The sequence below is a fragment of the Heteronotia binoei genome, chromosome 1 (genome assembly GCF_032191835.1).
Source record: "Heteronotia binoei isolate CCM8104 ecotype False Entrance Well chromosome 1, APGP_CSIRO_Hbin_v1, whole genome shotgun sequence".
NCBI classification, from domain to species: Eukaryota; Metazoa; Chordata; class Lepidosauria; order Squamata; family Gekkonidae; genus Heteronotia; species Heteronotia binoei.
Genome location: NC_083223.1, coordinates 48,208,529 through 48,231,605, shown reverse-complemented (window position 1 = coordinate 48,231,605; position 23,077 = coordinate 48,208,529). Strand labels below are relative to the sequence as shown.

Genomic DNA, 23,077 nt, shown 5'->3' with positions numbered 1-23,077 from the left:
ACATAAATTAAAGCTTAGAGATGCAAGTGGCAAGAACACACCTTTCAATGGCTACCAACAAACTCTGTGGGAACAAAAACATGGGCTGCAGCTTTGTAATCAGAGAGATGACTTTCACCAACTTAAACTCAAGAGCTACACAGAATAAGGTGGGGTTTAATACCTACACTGCTGGTCTCTGCATGTACCCCTTCAGCTTTTTCCCCATAGAAAAGTGAACAGCTGCCACTCATTCACTCTTAAATCAGGAATTTAGACACTTACAGATGGGACAAAATATATTTCAGCCTTTGATGCTGGTTATCCAGTTCATACGCATACACACCTCTTTTAATAGCATTACAATTTTATGACACTGTCACTATTCAAGCTCTTTTCCATATGCACAGCTACCTACTTTACCTCTTTTCTGTATTAACAACCTCATTAATATTGGAACAAAGTTTAAATTCAGTGGCACCTTTAAGACCAATAAAGTTTAATTCTGGTTATAAGTTCATGCACACGAAAGCTTATACTTCAAATTAAACTTTGTTGGTCTTAAAAGGTGTCACTGAACTCAAACTTTGTTCTTTGCTTCAAACCAACATGGCTAACCAACTGAATCTCTCATTAACATTGGCTAACTTCCATAACAGAAGTTACCTGTCCCCAAATATCCAGTATATCAGAGAGGCACATCATTTAAAAAACCAAAAACCTAGAACATTCTGAAGTGGTAGTGTGTCCTAGTCTTATTCCTGATTGAAGAGTAGATCTGTAAGTTTAAGGATGTGTTTTCTATATCACTGACACCAACAAAGACGTAATCTTACCTTCTGTGCTCATTAAAAAAATTATCAACTTCACAGCAATTAAAGCACAAAATATTATCAGAAATAAAATTAATCTTATGGTTAACATAATCACATCAGGATTTTCATTACTGCTGCTGCGGCATTCATGAAAAGTTTTTTTTAAAAAATTATGCAGAATAAGCAAATGAAAAATTATAGCCCTTTAGTACTTCATTAGCAGTATTCATATTCACAATAAAGTGACCAGTAGTTATCATTTCCCTTGATAGACTTTTCAAAACAAAACTGTGAAAAAAACAGAATGGTCAGGAATATTTTATCAAAAAGGTACAGCATGATCTCCATATCCAAAACGCTGGCTTAGAGACATATCCCAAGCCACAGGCTTTCCAGTGTTACAGGCCATGTAATGTTGAAGATGAGCTACACAATACCTATTTTAACAATTTCATCTTTTGTTTAATATAAACTGAGTTATAACCATAAAATAATCTGGCTATACTTATATCATAAGCACCTTCTCACTAATTCTTTACATTGCTGAAAAAGTTTCTAAGTGACTGTATCTTAAAGTCACTCCTTGAAAAACGGTTTGTATATAACAAGGAGGAATTTTATTGGAAGGGTGCAGCTCTGCAAGCGCCATCTTATACCTAATGGCAAAAAAGAGCAAACTAAAATAAAACTAGAATATTTTGCTCTGGATAAAGGGTATATTTTTGGAGTTCAGAAAATATTTTTTGGGGGGGTGGGCAGGCTGTTCTGCAATGAGAACATTTGTTAAACTAAAACTTCCTGTAATTTGGCATTGGCAGTCCTGTATGATAATCTGATACACTAAGGAAACCCTCCAAATACTGAGATGCTTATTGCAATTCCTTTTTGTAGATTCAGACACAAGTGACTTTCTGCCTCCATTTTCCTATTTTGTCCTTCAGCACACCCAACCGTTTTAACTATGCTTCCCATATTTAATATTAAACAAGAAAATACCACTTAGAAACATTATTTCAGTAGATAGAGGGTTTAAGGCAAGGCATCTGCTTGGAAAAAAATATTTTCCTGCTGTTACTCTGGATTGACGCGATTTGTTCTTCACCCCCATCAGTGCCTTGGGATACAGAGCGTACATTCAGCAAAGGGCACGCCTAAGACCCGATGGACATATGCTGTTAAGTCCTGAGTGCCCGTTGAAATAATGGTAATTTTTTTTCTATAAGGCGTGATCCACAGGAACATGGCATGGGAGAGGTTAATTTGCTTTGTTTCCATTCTTGCTAGTGTATTCAGTATTCCCTAGGGATATAGCATTTTTAAACTAATCATCTTTTTAGACAAATACAAACCCCTTTAAAAGGTACTATAAATGGGTTCTGAAAATATAAAATATATCCAACATAGCATCTCCTAATCATTGTTTCGTCGTCGTATTTCTGCATGTGATTTCTCGTTTTTGATTGAAATTATTTGTTGTGGAATAGTTGTTATGTCCCCTAATGCTTTCGTCGTCTTCTTGCTTTTTGGACCAAGAGGACTGGATGCCTTCTTGCTCTTTACTTCCTTTCTTAGTTCTTTTAGTTGTGAATATCAAGAACACTAAGATGCAGATGATGTGGAGGCAGAAATGCCAGGAGCTGAACAAAGAAATAAAAATAAACATTAAGTCAACCTGATCGCTAGCATTTTACACTAATATCTAACATCTACCTTCAGAAATTCATATAAATGATTTCTCTGCCCTAAATTCTCCCTTCCCCCTCCCCTTCTGTAACTTTCTTTATAAAAATGTGGGAAAGGGTTTCTTTTTTGTGGCACCTGAAGAAGTGAGCTCTGACTCACAACAGTTCATGGTGGAATAATTGTTGCTAGTTTTTAAGGTGCCATTGGACTTCTGTTTTATTTTGCTAAGACAGACTAATACAACACAGCTGAAAGTATCTTCAAAAGGTACTAACCAAGGTCCTTCAGGTATACTTGTGTATTTTTGTAATGGCCAAATGACAGTTTGGGAACCTTTATATGGATAGTTCAAAATGCCCAGTTTGAAAAGATAGGCGATAGATGGGGTGAGTAGAAACCTAAGAGTACTTTAGCATGGAGGAAGTTTGGCTATCTTTGAAGCTGAAAGACAGCTTACAGTGATGAGAGGAAAGGGAAAAATGTCTGTGTGACAACACTGTCTGTGTGAGAACTGTTATAGACAGGAGAGGTCAAATCCCTTGCAAGTTAGAGTTTGATTTATTTATTCCTCCTTCCCTGTAACAATTTGACCATTGAAGAGAGCAGAGATTCCTAGTGATTTTTTTTTGTTTGTTTGGCTGCAAATAAATTCTTCACTTCCGTTTCTGACATGTTATGAATTTCAGTACAAAAAGTAACCAAGGTGCCAATTTTTATACAGCCTGTGTACTGTGGGCTTTTGTCCATATTCAGTTGGCACACAGCTCCTACTTACTGAGCATGTTTGGGGGAAAATACTTTATTGTCAACTGCAGAAGAAATAATCCATGAGTGCCAGAAGGATTTCAGAAAATATTTAGTGCTCATGAGAGAATCAGGCAACTATTATGTATTTATTTATTTATATCCCACTCCCCCCCCCCACCCCAATTGGGAACTCAAAGCAGTTTTTCAGATCATTCCCCCCTCCACCTAATCCCCACAACAACCACCTTGAAAGGGTAGGTTAGGCTGAGAGATGGTGATGTGTCCAAGGTCACCTGACAGGCTTCCATGGTTAAGCAAGGACCCAGTTGTCTCAAGTCCAAGTCTCACACTCTAACCACTACGCCACACTGGCAAGGTATCCTTAGAACCTCAGAGTTCGTTTGAACAAGAAGCTCCTAAAATTATGGAGAAACAATGGAACATATTTGGGTAGTACCTGCAGAAGTCCTCCAGTGTTCACAGGGGAGGAATTTTCATACCCTTCATCATTCTGTGCACTCTTTCTCTTTGTTTCCAGTCATTTCATTCTAACACAAATAATCTAATCCACACTATGCATACGCCATAAACAAAACTTGCCATTAGGATATTTTTTGACATGCTAATAAGGTGTCCACTTACCTGTAAAACTTGATAGATGGTTTTACAGAGAGAAGTACAAATGGTACAACTGTATAACTTATTGCTACTTGAGTTGTCATCCATGTCACAATATCGTAACATAATTTAGTGGCTGGAGAATCAATGAAGTAGTGCCTAATGTTCTTCCTTATCTAAACAAAAAAAGTGACATGCTTAAATAGAAGAATGTCAGCATTTTTACAGTGCCTAGAGGAAACTACAGTCTAGACACAGCTAAAATGATCTTAACACAATATGACTCAATATGGTTTCAACATGATTCAATATGTTTTCATAAGAAAGGACGCCACCTTCTGTAGATTTCACAGCACCTTTTGGAGGCTGATCTCTGCGTGTCTATGAGTGAACCCTAGTTCTTCTCTTTCTTCTTTTTCCATCAGACATTTGACTACATATTCTGTCAAGCTCATATCTAGTTCTATTGTTGGAGAAACCAACAGTCTCAAACTTGTTTCCATCATTTTCTTTCTGAACAGATTTAAGCTGATGTGCTTGAGCCTACTGAAGGCTTTAGAAGTAGGAAGCAACAATCCATGCTTAACTAACTACATGGTTCTTTTTACTCCCTGGAAACCCTGATAGCTTACCAAAAAATTCTATCAGTCCTTGCCTGAATAGATAAAAATCTGGGCCATCTACTGTCTGGCTTCCCACATTCCCATTTCCTGCTAGAATCAACCTTGCCATCAGTCCCTGTCAACTCCTTGGACTTAATATTTACTGCACTCGTATCTCAATACCCAATCAGACAATTCTCTAGCATTAACATGGCCTGCTTTTGAGCTAGCATATGGACTGCTCTTACAAAACCATTTACTGTTCCTGACTACTTATTCAAAGTTTAAAATTACATTAAAGACAACAAATTAAACCACACCATCAAGTATCAGACAATAGATCAGAACAAAAGTAAGATCAACTGAGATACGAATGAATACAGGGATTTCCTAAAGAGTCGGGCCTTCAGTGCTAGGCAATATACGTACCAAGACAACGGGTAGATTTCTTCCAAGGCAGCATTCCGTAACACGGGTAGATTTCTTCCAAGGCAGCATTCCGTAACTGCAGTGCCCCAGAGTATGTTTCTACCACATTCCTCAACTGGTTGCACCTCAGATGACAAGGAAATGCCCAGTAGAGTAGCCCCTACATTGTTGTTGTTGGTTTGTTTGTTTGCTTTTTTTTGGGGGGGGGGGTGCAAGATAGGCACATATGGTAGCAGATGATCTTGCAGACAGCCATGTCCCAAGTTACTTATGGCTATATTCAAGATGTCATGCAATGAAAGTCCTGAGCCATGTCCAATTACCGTATTTTTCGCTCCATAAGATGAACCTGAGCATAAGACGCACCTAGTTTTTAGAGCCGTTTGTGTGAATTTAGAGGCATTTGTGTGATTTTTTTGCAGTATTCGCTCCTTAAGACGCACACACTTTTCCCTCCACTTTTTTTTGGGGGGGAAGTGAGTCTTATGGTGCAAAAAATACTGTAATCCTTGATATCTGTTGTTGTTGTTCAGTCGCACAGTAGAATCCAACTCTTTGCGACCCCATGGACAAAGTCACGCCAGGCCCTCCTATCTTCCACCATCCTCCGAAGTCTGCTCAAATTCATGTTTGTTACATTAGTATCACTGTCCAGCCATCTCATCTTTTGCCATCCCCTTCTTCTTTTGCCTTCTCTCTTTCCTAGCATCAGGATCTTCTCCATTTTGTGGCCAAAGTATTGGAGCTTCAGCTTCAGCATCTGACCTTCCAGTGAACAATCTGGGTTGATTTGCCTTAGGACTGACTGATTTGATCTTCTTGCAGTCCAAGGGACTCTCAAGAGTCTTCTCCAGCACCATATCTCAAAAGCATCTATTCTTCTGCACTCGGCCTTCCTTATGGTCCAGCTCTCACAGCCATACATTACTACTGGGAATACCATCGCTTTGACTGTATGGACTTTTGTTAGCAGGGTAATGTCTCTACTTTTTATTATACTGCCCAGGTTCGCCATAGCTGTCCTTCCAAGGAGCAAATGTCTTTTAATTTCATGGCTACAGTCACCATCTGCAGTGATCTTGGATCCCAGAAATGTGAAGTCTGTCACTACTTCCATGTTTTCCCCTTCTAGTTGCCATTTTGTGATGGGGCCAGATGCCACAATCTTAGTTTTTTTGATGTTGAGTTTCAAGCCTACTTTTGTGCTCTCCTCTTTCACCCTCAACAAGAGGTTCTTTAGGTCCTCCTCACTTTCTGCCATTAGAGTAGTGTCATCTGCATATCTGAGGTTGTTGATGTTTTTACCGGCAATCTTAATTCCGGCTTGTGCTTCATCCAGGCCAGCATTCCGCATGATGTACTCGGCATATAAATTAAATATGAAGGTCGGGGACAAAGGGTGGCGGTTGGAGGAGAGATGTCCCGGAGACACCTACTTAATTGTGGGGTCCCGCAGGGGGCAGTTCTCTCCCCAATGCTGTTTAATATCTTTATGCGCCCCCTTGCCCAGATTGCCCGGAGACACGGGCTGGGTTGCCATCAGTATGCTGATGACACCCAGCTCTATCTACTGATGGGCGGCCGGGCCGCCGACACCCCTATAAATCTGGATCGGGCGTTGCAAGCCGTGGCAGACTGGATCAGGCTGAGTGGGCTGAAGCTGAATCCAGTGAAGACAGAGGTCCTTTGCGTGGATCGCTGCAGACTGGGAGGGGAGATCTCCCTACCGACTTTTGACGGTGTCTCACTAATACCAGTGCGCAAGGTCAAAAGCCTGGGAGTGCTACTGGAGCCCTCCTTGACAATGGAGGCACAGATAGCTGCCACTGCGAAATCCGCCTTCTTCCATCTTAGAAGGGCAAGACAGTTGGCCCCCTTCCTGGAACGTAGCGACCTAGCAACAGTGATCCATGCAACGGTCACCTTGAGACTAGACTACTGTAATGCCCTCTACATGGGGCTGCCCTTGTGCCGAACTCGGAAGTTGCAGCTAGTGCAGAATGCTGCGGCCAGGCTGCTACTGGGACTACCTCGGTGGGAACATGTGCGGCCTGGGCTGAAGGAACTGCACTGGCTTCCAATTATATTCCGAGTTCGCTATAAGGTGCTGGTTATCACCTTTAAAGCCCTATATGGCCGAGGCCCTGCCTACCTTAGGGACCGCCTCTCCCCACACGTTCCCCAGAGAGCACTAAGATCTAGTTCTCAAAGCCTTCTAAGGATCCCTGGACCAAAAGAGGCCAAACTAAGAGTAACAAGAGAGCAGGCCTTTTCTGTAATGGCCCCCCACTGGTGGAACCAATTGCCGGAGGAAGTGTGAGCCCTGCGGGACTTTAATCAATTCCGCAGGGCTTGCAAAACCACTCTCTTTCTGCAAGCATATGAGGAACCCTGAAAGCGATATCTCGCCATCGAAATACGTCAACTGAATATAGCACCTTAACTTAATTTTAACTGTAATTTAATGTAACTGTTTTAACTGTATGTATTAATTGTATTTTAAAATTGTTTTATAAATCATGGTATACCATGTCATGTTAGCCGCCCTGAGCCTGCTCCGGCGGGAAGGGCGGGATATAAATAAAAGTTTATTATTATTATTATTATTAAATAAGCAGGGTGACAAATAAACATCCTTGCCGAACTCCTTTTCCTATTCTAAACCAATCAGGTGTTCCATATCCCGTTCTGACAGTTGCTTCTTGACCCTTATACAGGTTTCTCAGGAGACATGTGAGGTGGTCTGGTACTCCCATCTCTTTAAGGACTTGCCACAGTTTGTTCTGATCCACACAATCAAAGGCTTTAGCATAGTCAATGAAGCAGAAATAGACATTTTTCTGATACTCCCATGCTTTCTCCATAATCCATCGAATGTTGGCAATTTGATCTCTAGTTCCTCTAACTCTCCGAAACCCAGCTTGAACTTCTGGTAATTCCCGATCTACATACTGCTGAAGCCTAGCTTGTAGGATCTTTAACATACTTTAACATAATCCTTGATATTATTCACTATCAAATTATGCAAAGACAGTATAAGTAATATTGTTCCATGTTCTGGAGAGGCAGGCTGGGCTGGGAGTAGAGAGTCCCATGCTTTGGTGGTTCCACTCTTACTTGACCAACCATTTCCAGGAGGCGGTGCTGGAGGACTGCTGCTCAACTCCATGGCATTTATGTCAAGGGGTCCCATCTTACCCCCAATGCTGTTTAACATCTACATGAAACCACTAGGAAAGGTCCTCCAGGGATTTGAAGTAAGGTCATACTGAGTTCTATTTATCCTTAACAACTAAGCCAGGTGGGTCCATGGAAGTCCTTAATAGGTGTCTGGAGAAGGTAATGGGTCAATAAACTGAAGCTCAGTCCAGAAAAGACTGTGAGGCTGTTGGTCAATGTAGGGACTGTGGAGTCACCCTGTCCTGGAAGAAGGTTGCACTCTCCCTGAGGGTGCTAGTAGATTCTTGCCTATACCTGGAGGCTCAGATCTCCTCTGTGGCACATAGTGTCTTTGCTGATATATCAGCTAGCCATTCCTCAAGAAGTGAGATCTGGCCATGGTGATCCATGCTGTGATCACATCTGAGTTGGATCACTATAATGCGCTGTGTATGGGGCTGCCTTTGAAAATGGTTCAGAAACATAAATTGATCCAATTGGCCAGGGTACGGCCAGGGGTTGGTTACAGGGATTATATCATCCCTGTGCTGAAAGATCTGTACTGGCTACCCATTTTGTTTCTGGGCACCCTTCAAAGTGTTGGCTCCTATCTTTAAGTCTCTAAATGGTTTGGGGGCAGGGTACCTGAAGGACTGTCTCCTCTCACACTATCCAGCCCAGCAATTAAGATCTGCTTCTCAATCCCTGCTCTCTGTGCCCCAAGCTTCAGAAATGAAACAAATGGTGACTAGAGACAAGGCACTGTCTGTGGTGGCACCTTGCATTTGAAATGACGTTCCCCTTGAGGCTTGACTGGCACCTAAATTACATTCTTTAAGGTGCCAGACTAAAATACATCTTTCTACTCAGGCATTTAATAAGGGGCTTTTCTTCTCAGCTTGTTAATAGTCTGTTCTGTTCTATGGATATTTTTTTTATGCTGCTTGTGTGTGTTTTTATAATGGCTTGTAGTTTATACTGTGGTTTTTCATGGTAAGCCACCTTGAGCAGGACTCTGAAGACAAAGCATAGGAATATTCTAAACGAATAACTAAATACTTTGGTAATAATTCTTAGCTGGAAGTTTCAGCGACTTGGAGAAATCAGCAACTTGCAGTTACTCACCTGTGCAACAAACTGGTGCTTTAACACCCCTCAAAATATACCAGATTTTGTGAAAGACATTTCCCCAAACATCTTAAGACTTTTCTCTCTCTTGAGAAGCACGGCTTTGAAGTTTGTAATGTGGGCCTTTTGTTCGGAGAATTATTAATCATTAATTAATCATTAATAATACTTGCAGTGGTACTTACTGTTCGAGCTGCAAGTGTCATTAGTACCCCCGTTAAGAATGTTAAATAATATCCTGGATATACCCCATGCCAAATTGCTGACAAGATAAAAGTCTGTATTGTTGGACTGAAGGAGGCTCGCTCATAACATACTCTAAAAGTTCAAGGAAAAAAAAGGATTAGAAAGAAGTTCATGTTTATAAACTGCCTCCATAAAATAATTCAATTTATACTTTAGATTAAATTAATATTTTACACAAGGGAATCATCCAAATGACTCCCAATCCAAATCCTTTAAGAAATTTGATGGCCCAGCCTGAGAATTAATTTGCTTACAAGAAATGCCATTATTTTTCCACAAAAGAAATTGTTAGCAGAGATCCTCAATCTCTGCCATTGCTCTGAGTACCAATCTTCCAGGAAACAGCTTCTGGACTTACAGCACAAGCAACTAGAAACTGACCAGACCCTATTTCGAGAAACTCCAAGACGACCCTTAAAATACCCACTGAAAGCACAGTGCTATCCATCTTTGGTCAGCTCTTTTCTGAGGTGTTTACCAGATCAGGCACAGAACTGTTTCAAGAGGCCTTTGGTATTTTGAGGCTAGCATCACGCTGTCATCCTCATAAAGTATGGAGAGGTGGACTCCAAAATAACTATTCAACACCAAATATAATTTCATACACAAAAGAGTGGCAAAACTATTCTTGGTTGGCACACAGGCAAAGCAAGGCTAGCCAGAGCAGAAATACTTCAGACCTGTCTAATTAGGCATTACTCTCCCATACTCCCTGAGAGAAGACTAGCAAGAAAAGGACATTACAGACTGTACCTTTTGAGCCAGAGAGCTGTCTGGATATTCCAGTTATCAAGGAACATCTTGAAACTTGTTGAAAACTGTAAAATTAAACATATTTTATTTTTTTGTAAAGCAGAGGTAATTTCCCACATGCAGTCATTTATACTATGTACAATAAATCATATTAATAAGATATTCAATTTATAGAGACGAAGCATTATTTTAGGATAGAAAAAAATAACACAATTTTGAGCTGCTTTGGCTGCACTATTTCAAATTCTGCAGCTGTACAGTGCCCAACGGAGCCAGTAAGCTACACTTGCTGGCAGAGCACAGGTGGCTCACCCACGCATAGGGATTCTGCAGCCTTCTGGGACTGCGCTAGACAAGGGATGCTCCAACATGCCAGAAGCAGCTGCTGTGCTGGTTATGCCACAGACAGCTGCACACATGTACCCAACAAACACACACACACACCCAAACCAAGAGTGCATCCAGAATAATATAGAACTTAGCCACTCACTCATTTCATTCAGGAAGGCCCTTGTCTCAATTCCTGCACCATACTGCCCCCACCTATGGTGGCAGAACACAAACTTTCAGCTGGCCCAAGCCACAAAACCAGGAAAAAACCCAATCCAACATTAGAATTCCCCACTGCCACCCTGCTAACCTAGCAGATACTGTTGAGGCTACACATTCTGTTTACTCCTGGCTACTGATAGCTGTTCCACATTTGAAGTAGCAGGTGGTCTGAGAAGATGTTGATTCATCCACAGTTAAAGCCTCAGATATTACTACTCTTTAATACCCTGAATAGGAGCCCTGTGGCGCAGAATGGTAAGATGCAGTACTGCAATCTAAGCTCTGCTCACGACCTGAGTTTGAGCACAGCAGAAGCTGGGTTCAGGTAGCCAGCTCAAGGTTGACCCAGCCTTCCATCCTTCCGAGGTCAGTAAAATGAGTACCCAGCTTGCTGGGGGGGAAAGTGTAGGGGAAGGCAATGGCAAACCACCCTGTAAAAAGTCTGCCAAGAAAACATCATGATGTGATGTCACCCCATGGGTTGGTAACAACTCAGTGCTTGCTCAGGGGACTACCTTTACCTGTTTTTTAGTACCCTGAATGGAAGCAGCTACACATGTTGCTGCTATATTGGAGGTATAAAAGTTTTGGCAAAATGGAAGAGCCAACTTAGAAGAAGGGAGAGACTATGACCAAAGCATGTCAAGACATAGAGAAACAACCTTTTCTAGCACACTGTGATCTTTCCATCCCCTGCTTTTCTTTCTTGGCAGTATTTTTTTAAGCCTCCCATCAAAATCCTTGTATTCTGCAAAGAGAGAATCTCCGGATCTAGCCACAGCACAGTTCTAGATGTTTCTTGCCAAGGTTTATCCCTGAAATCAGTTTTCGATGCCAGGGTTGAACTGTGGCACATGTGAAGGAATTATACCCAAGCCCTTTGGGGTCACTGAAGCAATTCAGAATACCAGTTGCCACGTCAAACATTTAACTCGGCAGCAACAACTTCAGTTTTGTACCCCTTGCCTCAGGTTACATTTATCTCATAATTAACAGGCATTGAGGACTAGATAGAAATGTTACATTTTTAATTCCCACAAACTTTTACAAAAGAATTAAGTACCAACCTCTATATGCAGAATTCTCAAATTTGATATCAAATCCCAATGTGAGACTCCATTTTTATCATAGCCTCTAAAACCAAACCCTGCTGCATTATTGATTGCATCAGCTGCGAAGACACAAAAAAAGGGAGGCAATCCGTTATAAATAACTAGAGACCAGGTTATTAGCCACATAAAAGTTGCTTTGCATTTTGGGAGTTTTTCCCACATTGATGACTGAAATGTCAGTTTATGAAGGTTTGAAATATTTTTCACAACTTTTTAATAAAAAGAATTCCTTTGGCTCTTAATAGTTTTTTTGCCATCACAGGTGCTGCACAATTCCTGAAACCACAGGATCCACAAGATCCCAAACAACTCATTAGTCATTTGAATACCACCTCCTAAATGCAGGCAACCTGTACTGGGCCTTGTATTTTGAAATGCAATGCTATCTAAAGTGAAATAACTTAAAATGAGCAAAAGATAAACGCAAAGGCTATTTTCCTCCCTCAGAGTCACAAAAACCTACCGCTGTCTGCTAAAAAGCTGCAAAAGTGAAGCTATCGTATTACTGGACTCAAGCAAGATATATCTAATCCCCCAAACAGCAGGAAACTATTTGTGTTACTGAAATGTCAGGGTGATAAGCAAAACTGCAAGGCAAAAAGGCTGTTAGCCTTTTTGAAATTCACTGCATGTTAATTTACACTTTTCAGCCCCTTCCCCTTAAAACAATGCATAAAATTATGGACTAAGTACTCAGATATGTTGGCAATTTTAATAAAGCAGGTGTAGAACTCAGAACACAATAATTTTAAGCTAAACTATTATACAGAATGGGCTGGACCTAAACCATAGAATTAAATCCAAAGGTATGCTCACAGAAGCAATCCTTCCACTCACAGAGGGTAGTGTTCAACTCAGGGAAGGTTTCCATAAGTGGAAAAGCAGATTTAGATCCAACTCCATAGTTTGGTTTTAGGCCAACATTTAACAAACTTTATAAAGCAATAATGCTATTACGATTAAAAAGCAATAACAGCTGCTATTTAATGCCAAGCAGTACGCATCTGCATGCCACTTTTTAACATTAAACCTAGGTAAATTAAATTGTTAGTAGCTAGTTATCAACTTGTATCTGGTTCCTCAGGAAAAACTTCACAGTCGTTTGCAAGGAGTTTGCTCTCAACCCACAAGAGGGCACTGTCTCAAATGTGTCCTTTAAGTTAAGACAACACTATATAGCATGTACAAATACATTCTAAGAAACTGCTTACCTAAAGTCCATGCAAAATAGTATTTGGGTCTGGCAGCCATTAGAGACAGGTACAAGTAGATAATCCTTGTAGGCAGTGATGCTGTGGCTCTGAAATGATCATCAATGTTGTACTCTACAGGCAAAGTTTTGCTAACAGTCATATGAAATAATAAGGATAGTCCGCACACTACGAGTTTCTGCGCCACAGCTGTCTGAAACATGCAAACATGTAAGGCTTTGTGAGCATCTTTTAAAAATAAACTTTCAAATGGAATGATTTAACGGGGGAGGGGGGGTTGCATTCAGCCATTGCTGCTTCTTGATCAAAACAGGGATTGCAGCCCCAACATAAACTAACTAGCTTTTTAGTAGTCTAGTGGCAACTAAAATCCCTTAAGACTTCAAGGGGAAGATAGAAAATAACATGTGGCATCATATCTGGATAACAGAAGCACCTCACATTTCCACTTTGCATATGAAAGGGTTTATAACTCTCAAAGTTTCGATGATATGGGCGTTCACATATATATTGGCGCACTTGTTGTGTGTGCACTGAGTTCATGCATGCATCCCACACCCACCTTTAGATATAAGAACATAAGAGAAGCCATGTTGGATCAGGCCAATGGCCCATCCAGTCCAACACTCTGTGTCACACAGTGGCCAATATATGTGTGTGTGTGTGTATACATACACACACACACACTTACATACATACATACACACACACGCACACACACATATATATATACTGTGGCTAATAGCCACTGATGGACCTCTACTCCATATAATATACATAGACACCTCCCTCTCCCTCCATCCTGCCCTAAGCAACCCAGGCTGAAGGTCCTGATCAGCATAACATTTATTCTGGGCAAGAGGGGGAAAGGGTGAAACTAGGGTGGGTTTGCAGCAAGTATGCAATGTTGCATGCTCTAGAAACTTATCTGCCTGCAAACAGAACTGCACCATGCTTATTGCTGTGCATGCTTCCTACATAACTTACGGTATCTTTTGGCATTTTACCACCTCTGCTTCTAACCTGTCTTTTATTTTCAGTTCTCTTGTTTATCTGTTGCTCAGAGAAAAAACTACACCTGCATTTGGTATACCTTGCTTATGTTGCTCCAATGCCTCGATTTTACACAGGGAACAAAAGGCAGCAGTTATCGACATTTTAACAAGCTTAATGCCTCATCTGTCGTTTCACAACAAACAGAACTTCAAGGAACTCTATGGAACTCTTGCCTAGATTATGAATCAATCAGTTTTGTAAAGATTACAAATGTCCTGTGTAATCCTTAAATTCTAATCTCAGCTGGCACACTTGTCATCTACAAGGAAAACTTGTATTTGAATCTATGATACACTGTTTGATTTAAACTCATAAACTGTAACAATACAAACCCAGTGTAAAACTTCTATTGCCTATCATTATGATAAGGGTGTAAAAATTATGTTGACTAATTTGCAGTATTCAGCCTGGAAATTTATTATCTGAATTTCATATCTCTTTTCTACCTTACAGCATACATTCTATTTCTATAAAAGTAACCAATTTTACTTAGTTATTTATTGGGATTTCTATCCCGCCCTCCCCCCCACAAGTGGGTTCAGGTTGTGTTACAGCAGAAAAAAAAATCCATATACTCCATTAAAAAACAGAACCAATTTAACAGATGATGGTGAACTAAAAATACTTAATAAGATAGGCTATTCATGTCCATTTTTTACTGTTCTTTATAGGTTGAAAATTACATTGTGTGTCAGTTTATAAATCTTTTTAAAAAGGATTTTGTAAATTTCCTGCTATTTCCACAGAGACCACCTTAGGTAGCACTAGACAAACTTTATATGAAGTACTATTAGGGAATGAATTGAAAATAAAATGGCTGATATTATAATGCACCTGTATGGTGCAGCCTTATTTGGAATAGTGTGTGCAATTTTGGTCACTGTATCTCAAAAAGTATATGGCCAATTATGCATGCACATCTTACTGCAGATTTTCAGAGCAGTAAAACTTTAATCTTGACTTCAAATTCTGTGCCCGCCTTACACACCGTTGTTTTTCTTCCAGTGTATTTATTCTGCAACTACATTAAAATGTTGAAATTGACAAGACTTATTTTTGAAACTGACAAGCAGCTGCAAAGCCCCCATTTCAATACTGCAGAGTACTAGGGGATTCTCTGCTGTGTTATCAGCCACTATGAAAAATGGGAGTCACGTGATTATAAGCTGTGATCTTTGGCAACGTGTCTGTTTGGCAACATGTGGGTCTGTGTTTGTGCGCGTGCCTGTGCAAAATTGGCTGCAATTCCACCACACTTTGCACAGGCCTGCAATTTGTATGGGGGAAGTCCTTTGGCAGAAGCTCTTGAGAACTTTTTTAGTCTTGTGCCACTAAATTGGAAAAAAAAATGGGGGTGGTATTTTTATGTTTGGCAGTTCACAGAAGGTCCATGTGGTTTAGCTGCCATTTTAATGTTAGTTTTCCAGAGACAGCCAAAATGCCTCCCCCCCCAAAAAAAGAAAAAGAAATCTTGTTCACTAAAGCATTAAAGGGGGGAAATGTTTTCAAAGTTTTAGGCTTCCTAGCCAAGTCTGTCTCCTTATATCTCATGTCAATTTCATTTTTCACTGATCCCCCTTTATTTTGTTTGCATGCAGCACTGAAAAAAAAAATTGCACTGAGCATGCTGCCATTTGCCTCCTCTCCAATCAATCCCCCTTTCAAATCAATACCAGCAAGGAACTAAACCTAAAGCATAATTCCTTTAAAACTCTCACCCTGTCATTTTCATTTTTTAAATTCAGTGATCCAAGACTACTGATAGTCTCATATTGTTAGACTAATATGGCTTGTAAAAAAAAATTGAAACAAAGGGGAAATGGAGTTTGTACACCGATGAATGGGGAAGATGCTAGAAGGTGCAGAGTGGGGAAAACAACCTTAATCTAGGCAGGGAGTGATCTTTGAAGGGCAGCAAAAGGGCAGGGGGAATCCAAGGAAATCTGGACACTTTTGAATTACCGTACCTTCCGCTTGGAAATGAATCAAAGGGAAAATTGGTACAAAAGCACTCTCAGAAAATGCAGGAAAATAGCAACCAGAAAACAAGCTGAGCAATGAAAGAAAGAAAATCAATGCAGAACAACAAAGAAAACCTGACGGACATGTACAGTGAAAGCAAGGGGGAAACCCTATGCATAATAGGCCTGTATCAAAATAGGGAAAAGTATAGAAAAGGGCAACCAAGGGAGTTGAAACATCTTTACGAAGATATTGTTGGACCTCCACAGTAACCGGCTGGCCACTGTGTGAGACTGGATGTTGGACTAGATATACCACTGGTCTGATCCAGCAAGACTCTTCTTATATTATTATATATTTTCCACTATTTTTTCTAAGAAACATTATCCAAAGCATATCCAGAATATACTATGCTAGTGCTAAGCAGTCCAGTTATATGCAGTCAAAGGAGACTGACGTTCACGGAAATGTAATTAAACCAGAGGGAAGGAAGAGAAAGGGTAACCAATGCTTACTATTCAAACTAATCTCTTCCTGCACAAAGATGGGGAAAGTGAAAGCGATACCGTTATAACAATAAGAACTACACTGAACAAGCTTCAAAAGGCATGACAATGAATGCAAGAAGCAACTTAAACAATAGAGATAAACAATACTAGCTGGGTATAATCCCACATTAGCTGACTAATCAATATATATGAAAAGTATTCCTGTTTAATTTATGCAGCAGGACACTAGCAGATGTATTTAACAGCAAACTGCTAGATCTTGTCCTTTGGCTTCTATATCAAACATTATTTTACAGTAATTATAAGAAGACATTCCTCTTTATCAACAGCTATGAATTTTGGTTATATAAGACCAGGAATGTTAGCAGCCTAAATATGGCTAATTTATTCAAAAGTTTTTATTTGCTTTCTAAATGCAGTTTCTAGAGGAAAAAGTCATGTTTTACTGGCAATAAGGGTCTTCTTTCCTACTGCGAACTCAGATTGTATATTTGATCCTAGGGATCCTCATAATCTGCTCACATTCTCTTACTGAAAGCCTTGAGTCTTCCCATATATGAAAATATTCTTCTTCTGGACATCTCTAATAAAACATGCACTAGTGAGACTTGAGCCAATAAAGATTATTGTATGCAGTTTTATAATGTTAAATTTGAAGTAAATCTGACAATTCCTGAGAAGGAATACCAACATACCAGCAAATATAAAAATGATTGTGAGAAGTTACTTTATTGTCTCTGGCACTTCAAGGGTAGGAAAGGTTTTCATGCCAAAGGTGTCACCAATAACATTATCAGGGGTGGAATTCTAGCAGGAGCTCCTTTGCATACTAGGCCACACATCCCTGATGTAGCCAAAAGCTTACAAGGCTTTTTTTTGTAAGCTCTAGGAGGACTGGCTACATCAGGGGTACATGGCCTAATATGCAAAGGAGCTCCTGCTAGAATTCCACCCTTAATTATTATACCACTGTGACATAGTGTGTGTCTGTGTGTAATTGCCATCAAGTTGCTTCTGACTTATGGTGACACTATGAACTAATGACCTCCAAAACACACTATCATTAATCTTATCTTGCAAACGGAGGGCCGTGGCTTCCTTTATGGAGTCAATCCAGCTCATGTTGGGTCTTTTATTACTGCCTTCAACTTTCCCCATCATTATTGTCTTTTCCAGTGATTCCTGTCTTCTCATGTGACCAAGGTACGATAGTCTGATTTTAGTCATCTTAGCTTCTAAGGGGAGTTCAGGCTTCATTTGTTCTAGAACCTAAGTATTTGTCTTTTTTTCGGTCTATAGTATCCGTAAAACTCTCCTCCAATACAACATTTTGAATAAATCAGTTTTCTTCCTATCACTTTCATTGTCCAAAGTTCATCATAACAGTAAAGTATAAAAGCAGTAACAACACAGTCCTACCACCACTTTCCTGAAACTTAAGCCCCACTAAACAGACCTGAACAGGATTCTGAGTAAGTGTGTTTAGGAATCTCAGAAACCACAGACTAACCAATATAACCCTTATAAAACAGCATGAAGCCACATGCAGCACCATTACATAGCCCAGTTTGCCCCACCTTTTTGCGCTAGGTACAAGAGCAAACAGAAACAGATTTCTCACTGATTTACTTACTAAAAAATTATTGTGACATGCTGTTTTCATGAATTAAAACCCACTTCATCAGATGTAAGAAGTGTACCTTCTATTGGCAGACATATACAAGTGTATGTAAATGCAAAAACAGACATGGCTATAGAGTAATCACTTATGTGATAAAAAAAGATATCATAACAAAACAGATCAATGGGGACCCAACGCAGTTTACATCGTTCTCAGCTCCTTTGTTTTATCTTCACAACAACCCTGTGAGGTAGGTTGGTCTGAGAGTGTATGATGGGCCCAAGATCACTCAGGAAGCTTCCATGGCAAAGTGGGGATCTGAATCTGGATTTCCCAGATCCTAGTCCAAGATTTTAACCACTACACAAGCTTAGCTTCCATTGCAAGTAGCACTTGAGAGGGGGGGGGGGATATCTGCAGATATTCCAATTCCTTTCATTTTTGGCCTGGAACTCCCACAATCAAACTGACACCAATGGCCAACTTTGAGATTCCTACTTTTATTTTCTGATGAGTCATGGTTGCTACACAAATGAAGAACAGTAGGTTTTTATACTCTGCTTTTTTACCTTAAAGAGCCCCGTGGCGCAGAGTGTAAAAGCTGCAGTACTGCAGTCCTAAACTCTGCTCACGACCTGAGTTTGATCCCCAGTGGAAGCTGGGTTTTCAGGTAGCCAGCTCAAGGTTGACTCAGCCTTCCATCCTTCTGAGGTTAGTAAAATGAGTACCCAGCTTGCTGGGGTGGGGTGGGGGGGCGGAGTGTAGATGACTGGGGAAGGAGGCAATGGCAAACCACACCATAAAAAGTCTGCCGTGAAAACATTGTGAAAGCAACGTCACCCCAGAGTCGGAAACGACTGGTGCTTGCACAGGGGATCTTTCCTTTCCTTTTTACCTTAAGGAGTCTCAGAGTAGCTTACAATCGCCTTCCCTTCCTCGCCCCACCACAGGCATCCTGTGAGGTAGGTGGGGCTGAGAGAATTCTGAGAGAACAGCAATTGACCCAAGGTCACTCAGCAGGCTTCATGTGGAGGAGTGGGAACCATGCTGGCTTTCACCATGTACAAACAGATGAAGTTGTGGATTCTTTTATTATTATAGATGCATGGTATCAGCCAGCCAAGTGATCAGTTTTGTTGTGATATTTGGTTTGGATTAGGGCCATATGTCGGGGGGGGAGGGGTAAATCTTTGTCCAGGGACACATGGTGGCAGCCCGATTCCACATGCTGCACTGACAGACTACTGTTTAGCAACACACATACATAAAATCAATATTTCATATCCACTTTAAGGAACTGAAGTTGAATTTACACTGCCAAATGATATTTTACATCATAAAATTTAAGCAAGAGAAAGTCTCTGTTCCAAGAATACTTAACACTGATTCCTAGGAATCTGACATTGTTTTTCTAGTCATGTAATTGTCTTTCTCTTTTACCACTGTCACCTTCGCTTCTACATGAACTCCATTGAAGGCTTTCTAGCTCTGGAGTTTTATATCAAAAACTGCAATGTTCAGCAAAAGGTATGACACCACAGTCTGCTTTTGTTATGATTTCTCTCTCAATACTTCAGTGAGTCAGTATGAGACAGGGCACATAGTGGTGGGTTTAAGATATATAAGCAACCCAGTTAAAAGCCCAGGTTAGCTCACTAGATGATCTTAGTATCATTTCAGCCTATTCCAATTCACAGAATAAATAATGAAGAGGAGAGATGCACAAAATACTCTGCATACATCAATCCATAATCTTCAAATACTGACACTGGCCTGTCTAATAGATTACAGAGGCAGAGCTGCAGCAAGACCATCCAAAGGCCAATGCGAGGATTTCTACCAGCACTGCCCCCTCTCCTCCTCCACAGCAGTGCCACAAAGAGTACAGGGCATGCCGGAGAATGTGTAATCTTAACAACTGAGGAAGGCATGGACCCTGATGATGGTGAACCAATGGCAATGAATGAACTCCAATTTCTAGTGACGAGATATTCAAGGTCTGAGGTTAGCATCACTAAAATTCCCTTGGCCAAATCAGAAACCTGATGGAGTACTAGTTATTTGAAAACTGGTACTCAAGCTCTGGGGGCCATTACTGGAAGAAAGGGCTGGGTTGAAATGCTCTGAATATATTAACAAATTGACATCTAAGGCTGAGAAGTATCATCCAAAGACCTCAACAGACTTCATGGTTGAGAACTTCTCAGCTCAGGTTCTCAGGAGTTTTACTATACATGCTATGCTGTGTTAGTAATGCACAATTGTAAACTGCAGAAGAATAAAATTATACTGCAGGTCTACTGAACTTGTCAAGTGTTTTGCTTAGAAAGAATTATTTGATGTTCAAATTCATCTCTTGCTCAAAATCAATAGAAAGACACTGACTTATCTCAGTGGATCAGGCCCTAAGTGATTAAAACTTTATTTTAAGGTACCTGTTGGAGAGAGTTCAGTTTGATGCAATCCTGGCAGCTTCACAAATTGTAATTAGCTCAGTGAAGCTTTTTGAGTGCTTGTGGCATTTGGGATTGCCGCATGTTGTTATGTGCACACTGCAAGGCAATTAGCAAGGGGTTCAGCATCTAAAAATATTCTTAAGAAGCCAGAAGCAAGGGGGATCTGTTCTACAAGAACACAAGAATTTAAAGGGTAGCTAATAGCTGTAAGAAAAAGAAACTTACGAAGATAGACATTTATTTCAGACAGTTGACACCACTTTGAGCCCCAACAAATGATAGCTTGTAAAAAGGCATAACAGGAGGGAGATATGAAATCAATCACTTAAGAAATGTTGACTAAATTTAGTTAACATGCAATTAACACAGTAGAAACTGCTACATTAAGCTCGTCATCATGCGCCTAACATAGTTAACAGAAGAAGGGGCTGTCACTAATTTTATGTTACAGAAATAAAATTCAACCAAGAAAGGAAGCTGATTAGATTTGGCAGACCATGTTTCCTTCATCTTCAGCTTCATGTTTGCTGATGTTCATTACTTATTAAAGTTAAACTTAATCTAATGATGCATTCTTTTAAAGAATAATTTTTTGAGAATCCAGCAAAAGAAAATTGACAAGCATTTCAGCAAGATGACAAATTCAGAAGTGTGACTCTTTATGTAAGAAAATAAACTGATGTGGCAACTTCATTTAGCAAATGCAAGAGGAGTTATTTCCCAAAACGCACGCAAAACTTACTGGTGTTGTCAAAATTAAGCTAAAGTTTTCTTGACACCAGTTGGGAAGTGTGGAGTACCAAGAGCATCATCCACTTAACAGTAACACCAGAAAGCTAATGCAGCATTTACAACATAAAATGTCAAGCACATGGAGCAATACAAATAAAGGAAACCTACCTGTGACACGTTATTACTTGATATTTTGAAGGTTTTCTATAGATTTTCACATTGACCAAGTACTTTTTGGACCCTTTCTGGCAAGTTTATACAGTAAAACACCACCTTTTTATCAAATACATAAGCCTGCATAAATGTATTTATGGTGCTAAAATACTATTAAAAAGAGTAAGCATTTACTGCTTGAAATTTTCCAAGGTGTACACTGCCCATGATAGTTTTGGGTTTTTTAATCAAGCAAATTACACTCCTACCCAAATCAGGGTTTGCATGGGGAAAACCCATTAATGCTATAGTTTCTCAATGGAACATATGCTTCAACTGTAGGCACGAAAGCCAAGCCAGGACTTTATGTATGTTAGGGATGACTTGCAGTTGCTGGCAAAAAACCAAATAAACGGCCCCACGTCATCATCTCTTTTCACCCATTCTTCTGAGACATGCAAAACATGCAAAGTGATGCCAAACTAACTTTCCAGCCATTGCCACACATCTTCAGCTGTGGTATGAGGGAACAAAGAAATGCACAATGTGATATCATATCACACATCTGCATTCCTGGGGGACAAGGTGTCGGAATGCTGCAGGGGGGTGGCCTACCTTCTTACTCTACTGAACAACATCTGAAGAATGCCTCCTGCCAAAAAGAACCTTCCTCCAACTTAAGTGGCTTTTCCAATGGAGGAAGGGACTTTGATGAAAAGAGGCAAAGTCAAAGGATGGAAGGCTGAGTCAACCTTGGGCCGGCTACCTGACTCTAGCTTCTGTCGAAATCAAACTCAGGTCATGAGCAGAGAGTCCAGACCACAGTACTGCAGTACTGCTGCTTTACCACTCTGCACCACGGGGCCGCTCTGAAACATGTAAACTGCATAATGTAAACTGCACTACAATTATGATCACTTCCCCATTAATGAAATGCATATCCCACATACCGATGCACTGACACCAGAAAGGATTTAAGGAGGGGACTCAGATGGGTGTCTTTTTGGTGTTAGTCATAATGTTCAAATTCCACCTTAGCTGGATTCTAGACAGCCAAAGCTTTTCAACCATCCCCTTTCTACTTTCAACCCGCCTTTAACTGATAAATGTGGAAATTCTCCTCTAACACCTACCAGAAGCTGGCAGTCTGAGATATACTAATTGTATGATTGTTAAAGGTTTGTTGGAAGAATCCTTTCTTTCCTGCCAGACTAATCGTAGTTGCAAAATGGCTGATAAGCAGTCTCTGTCAGAAGAAAGGACTCCATTGTTCTTAGGTGGTTTGGTTAAAGGTAACCTTCCTGCACGTGTCAGCACCTCCTTGTTTGCAAGTTCCACTTTTCGGTGGCTATTTGAGTAAATTCTCATTGAGTAAGAAGCATTTTATTCTGCTGCGTAGGAACTGCTTGCCTTCTGGGTTAGAACAGAGATTGGGGGCGGGGGGATGAGAATAGGTAATCAACAGCTACCCTTCTTTGTTTGGAAGAAGCTATCTTTGAACTAGGCCTTGAACAAAGGAAGAACCTGCAATGCATATAGCCAAGAACTTAGACC

General features: G+C 40.3%; 1 protein-coding gene across 1 annotated transcript in view; it reads right to left on the bottom strand.

The window, feature by feature from the left end:
* Positions 1 to 260: 260 nt before the first annotated feature.
* MBOAT2 (membrane bound O-acyltransferase domain containing 2) overlaps positions 261 to 23,077 on the bottom strand; it is a 123,637-nt gene continuing 100,820 nt past the window's right edge. Inside the window, exons 8-13 of the mRNA XM_060234185.1 lie at positions 13,035 to 13,227; positions 11,779 to 11,882; positions 10,160 to 10,224; positions 9,346 to 9,478; positions 3,867 to 4,018; positions 261 to 2,431 (exon numbers count right to left, since the gene is read on the bottom strand). Of these exons, the coding sequence (XP_060090168.1) occupies positions 2,209 to 2,431; positions 3,867 to 4,018; positions 9,346 to 9,478; positions 10,160 to 10,224; positions 11,779 to 11,882; positions 13,035 to 13,227 (870 nt within the window). The 3' untranslated portion in view covers positions 261 to 2,208. The remainder of the gene's footprint in view (positions 2,432 to 3,866; positions 4,019 to 9,345; positions 9,479 to 10,159; positions 10,225 to 11,778; positions 11,883 to 13,034; positions 13,228 to 23,077) is intronic.